The sequence below is a fragment of the Leuresthes tenuis genome, unplaced genomic scaffold (genome assembly GCF_036924035.1).
Source record: "Leuresthes tenuis unplaced genomic scaffold, fLeuTen1.0.hap1 SCAF_6, whole genome shotgun sequence".
NCBI lineage: Eukaryota > Metazoa > Chordata > Actinopteri > Atheriniformes > Atherinopsidae > Leuresthes > Leuresthes tenuis.
In genome coordinates, this window is record NW_027325360.1 from 1,191,981 (window position 1) to 1,196,510 (window position 4,530).

Genomic DNA, 4,530 nt, shown 5'->3' on the forward strand with positions numbered 1-4,530 from the left:
TTAACATCTTTTTTCATCCTTCTTGTGGAGAAACTAACGAGTCTGATCAAAAGTGGAAGATTTTTTTTTTTTATATGCAGTTTGAGAAAACTAAAAAAAAAATTTCTCCACAAGTCAGAGAACACCTGCGGCGCCCCGGGCCGCCAGCAGGGGGCAGAACACCTGCGGCGCCCCGGGCCGCCAGCAGGGGGCAGCATCAACTTTAATTTAGACTTCATGTTTGAAATACTGAAACTTTGTAGCTTGAAAACACTTTAATTTCAATAAATTTAAACATTTTAACCAGTGAAAGTTTCAACATTAAACACTCGGCAGAAAAAACAGAAAACATTCTCATTGTCAAGGCATCTTTTATTCTCTTGTTCATTTTTTGGATTTAACAAAAAAAAAAAAGAAAGAAAGAAAAAACCAAAAACAAACCGTCAGGACTTGTGGAAAAACGTTAATGCAAAAGAAACTTTCAAAAGGCGAAGTCACAGATGCAGCAACATGGTTTCAACAGAATGATAAAAAAAAAAAACTGGGGGGGGGGGGGGTCGGCTTAATCTCCATCAATAGGAATGTTGAGTGGTGGAGGGGCGGAGCCTAAGAGGGCGTGGCTACGGGAGAAGCGGGGCGGCGTGCGGGTGCTCAGAGCTGCCCGCAGTCTGCAATGGTGACTTTGCCCGAGGTCCTTCCTGATGTGCTTCCCAGGATCTCCATCTTCTTCACCACGTCCATCCCTTCGACCACTTTGCCGAACACCACGTGTTTCCCATCCAGCCTGCGGGGGGGGGGGGGGCAGAAACGAGTCAGTTCAGGAGCTTCAACTCAACGTTTCACACATTTTAAACCCAGAAACTGTCCAAAGAGCGTTTCTGCGCCTCCCAACAGGCGGTTCAGCCACTTTGGTCAGAACACAGAAAACATCTCGGGGTTAAAGTGAGACGAAGGCAAAGTAAATACTCCAGCCTTTTCTCTCATTAACACTTTAAAAATCTGCTCCAAATTCATTTTAAAGTCACTTTTAACGACTTCATCTTTTCAAACTAAACCCAAAATAATCCAAAAATACTTTTCAGGCGTTTCAGGCTAATTTAAGGAACTAAGGCAATAATTATTAATTATAATAGTTAAGGATTCATTTCACTGAAAGTTCGAGTAATAAAATTAAACTTTAATATCGTGTCCCGTTAGAAAAAGTTCTGAATGACCAAAGTAACGAGGTCATCGCAGTGGGAGGGGCTTATTCTGAGCTGAGCCACATTAAGGCGCCGCGCTGTCAAACCGTACCACGCCGTTTTCTCTGTGCAGATGAAGAACTGCGACCCGTTGGTGTTTGGCCCGGCGTTGGCCATGGACAGGATGCCGGGTTCGGTGTGTGTCAGGTTGAAGTTCTCGTCAGCGAACTTGTTGCCGTAGATGGACTTCCCCCCGGTTCCGTTGTGGTTGGTGAAGTCCCCGCCCTGCGAGGTCAGAACATGGTTAAAGTGCCGGTTCTGCCTCAGCTGGAGCCAACAGAACCAAAGCCAACGGTGCATGTTCAGAACCAGAACCCACCTGGCACATGAAGCCCGGGATGATGCGGTGGAAGGTGGAGCCCTTGTAGCCGAAGCCCTTCTCGCCAGTGCAGAGGGCGCGGAAGTTCTCCGAGGTCTTCGGCACCACGTCGGCGCGGAGCTGCGGAGAAACTGAAGTCAGAACAGCGACGCAAACATGGCGACGGGTTGTGAAAGCGCCTCATCGGACTCTGCACTTTGCCCTGAACAAAGCCACAGAGTGAGGAGTTAAACACTTTAAAGATGCTGCAGATTAAACCAGACTGCAGCCGTTCAACGTTCTGATGCTTTTTCACACGTTAGATCTTTCTGTTGGAGCTTATTCACATGTTAGATCTTTCTGTTGGAGCCTTTTCACATGTTAGATCTTTCTGTTGGAGCCTTTTCACATGTTAGATCTTTCTGTTGGAGCCTTTTCACACGTTAAATCTTTCTGTTGGAGCTTTTTCACATGTTAGATCTTTCTGTTGGAGCCTTTTCACATGTTAGATCTTTCTGTTGGAGCTTTTTCACATGTTAGATCTTTCTGTTGGAGCTTTTTCACATGTTAGATCTTTCTGTTGGAGCTTTTTCACATGTTAGATCTTTCTGTTGGAGCCTTTTCACATGTTAGATCTTTCTGTTGGAGCTTTTTCACATGTTAGATCTTTCTGTTGGAGCCTTTTCACATGTTAAAGTTACCTCTAATGTGCTTTATTCCAACACTTCCTGCTTCTGTAAAGGCAGAATCTGCCATAAAGCTGATAAAAAGCATCAGCAGAAGGCTGAGGTGACTCCCCAGCAGCTGTGGACACATAGCAGAAGCTCCAGCTGCTCCGAGGTGTCGGGCTGCGAAACGTTCCCCGGCAGGATTAGGTGACGGTGCAGGATCAGGTGACGGTGCGGTTGGTGCTGTGACAGCGAGGTTCAGACAGGAATGCAGCATTGCACCACAGCATCTGCATGGTCTGCTCAGCAGTGACGCTGCAGCCAGCAGAGGGAGGGGTGACGTCTGCAGACCTCCAAACGGACAGCGAGCCAACGGCGCCCTGCTGCAGCGAGGGCTGCTGCACGAGACCATCAGAGCGTGCTGTGACCTCAGAAAGTCTGATCGCATTCAGACGACTTCCCAAAGAGCAGAACACAACATCTGGAGGTGCAGATTCTAAATCACACGTTTAAACCTGATAAGCATTAATTTCTCCAGTCTGAGGCTCACAGAAACCAGTTTATAGGTTTCTGTGAGCCTCAGACTGGAGATTTTCACTGGATTTTCAAAGTCCAACTCTTTGTTGACATTCTGTTTGAGCCTTTTCACACGTTAAAGTCACGTTTTACGGTCTTTAATGTGCATTATTCCAACATAGGCACACTTCCTGCTTCTGTAAAGGCAGAATCTGCCATAAAGCTGAGATATAAATAAAGAGTGCAGCAGTAGCAGAAGGCTGAGGCGCAGCAGCTGTGGACTTATAGCAGAAGCTCCAGCTGCTCCGAGGTCTCAGGTTGTGAAACGTTTCCCCAGCAGGTCTGAGTTGGCAGGGAGCTCATCCATCGGGAACGCCCATAATGGTGCACAGCTGCTGCACAAAATGGCTGGACCCGCAGTCGGTGCGTTAATCAGCCCGGCTTTAAGCGCCTATAACCGGATAAAAACACAACACCGGGCTCCCTGTCCGCCGTCCCTGCGCCGTTTCTCCTGATGTGGGCACAAAGAGCTCCGAGTGTCCCCTCCACCTCGGACACATCCGCATTTTAACCGTGCAGACAGCTCCCCTCCCCCTCCCAGACAGCGCCAGCACCGTGGAACTTTCCAGAACTGCTCCCGGCCGTGAGCTAACCGGCACCGTTAGCTTCAGAAGCTAAATGCTACACGTTTACTGACGTTTCCAACCACACCGAGGCTTAAAAAGCATTTTACCACTTGTAAGCTGGAAAGCAGCCCGCGTGCCAAACACCTTCCATTTTAGATTTCCTGGGCTCGCGTGAGGGCCGCGCGACGCTGCAACAAAGAACCGCGCGGGCACGGAGCTTAGCATTAGCTGCGAGTATTAGCCACCAACAGCGCGCCTCGTGACGACGGCAGGATCCTCCGCGTGACGGCTGCCAGGGGCGGCTACTGTCTGCGGGAACCCGCGGGGGCTAACCAGCCGTTAGCTGGTGCCCGTCACCACGGTGGAGAGCAACTAAACGGAAATAAGCACGAACACGGTGCTCGTGAACAAATGAAGTCAACAGTAAAGTGTTCTTCTAATTCCGGTTGCACGCGCCGACAGCGCTACAAACACGTGCACACGCTATTCGTGACAGCTCGGCTAATCAATGCCAAGCTAACCATCGTATAGAGTCATTCAACAATAAATCAGGTTTTAGGGTGTCCTTAACATCTGCAGATACGGCTCACCGACCCGAGCAGGGTGGCGCGCACACACCGCGGAGCAGAGCCGACCAACGGCCGAGACGAACACGAACCAGCCGCCCTGACAGCGGCTACACCCGGCTTCACGCGGCACCACAGCTGCCAACTTACCTCCATCACAATCCGACCCATAGGGGTGCCATCCTTGGCGATGTCGAAGAAGACTCTTGGTCCGGCCATTTCAGCAGGCTAAGGTGGAGCGGGAGGACTGTAGAGATTTCCGGCGAGGGAACACTTTAGGCCACAGGAAACCGAAAAAGATGGAGGCGAGAGGATTTTTTTTATATAACACGCCAGTGGGGGCGTGGAAACACAGCCAGCCAATAAGTAACGCAAGAGTGTTTGATTGACAGCTGCTCGGGCCAATCATTGGTCAGAAGAGCAGACGCTGCCGTTTACATTGTGGTGTGTTTGATTTATAGCGTAGCACCAACCGGCGGTTGGGCGGTGTTACATATCCGGCTTTGTTACATAAACATCGCCCCTTATAGTGTACTTTGCAGATAATTCAAACTATTTTAAGAGTGAGCAGCGCGCGCCAAAGATTACAGACAGCCAAGCCGTCCAATGCGTGAAGCGCACGCGGTGGCCGGACGT

At 49.7% G+C, this 4,530-nt stretch overlaps 1 protein-coding gene across 1 annotated transcript; it reads right to left on the reverse strand.

Annotated features, from left to right (window-relative positions):
• Nucleotides 1-330: 330 nt before the first annotated feature.
• On the reverse strand, nucleotides 331-4,198 carry ppiaa (peptidylprolyl isomerase Aa (cyclophilin A)). The gene is made up of 4 exons (XM_072387152.1): nucleotides 4,045-4,198; nucleotides 1,540-1,659; nucleotides 1,273-1,445; nucleotides 331-763 (listed from the first exon to the last, which is right to left on the reverse strand). The coding sequence occupies exons 1-4, from the start codon at nucleotides 4,111-4,113 to the stop codon at nucleotides 631-633; spliced, it is 495 nt and encodes a 164-aa protein (XP_072243253.1). The 5' UTR covers nucleotides 4,114-4,198; the 3' UTR covers nucleotides 331-630.
• Between the last annotated feature and the right edge of the window lie 332 nt (nucleotides 4,199-4,530).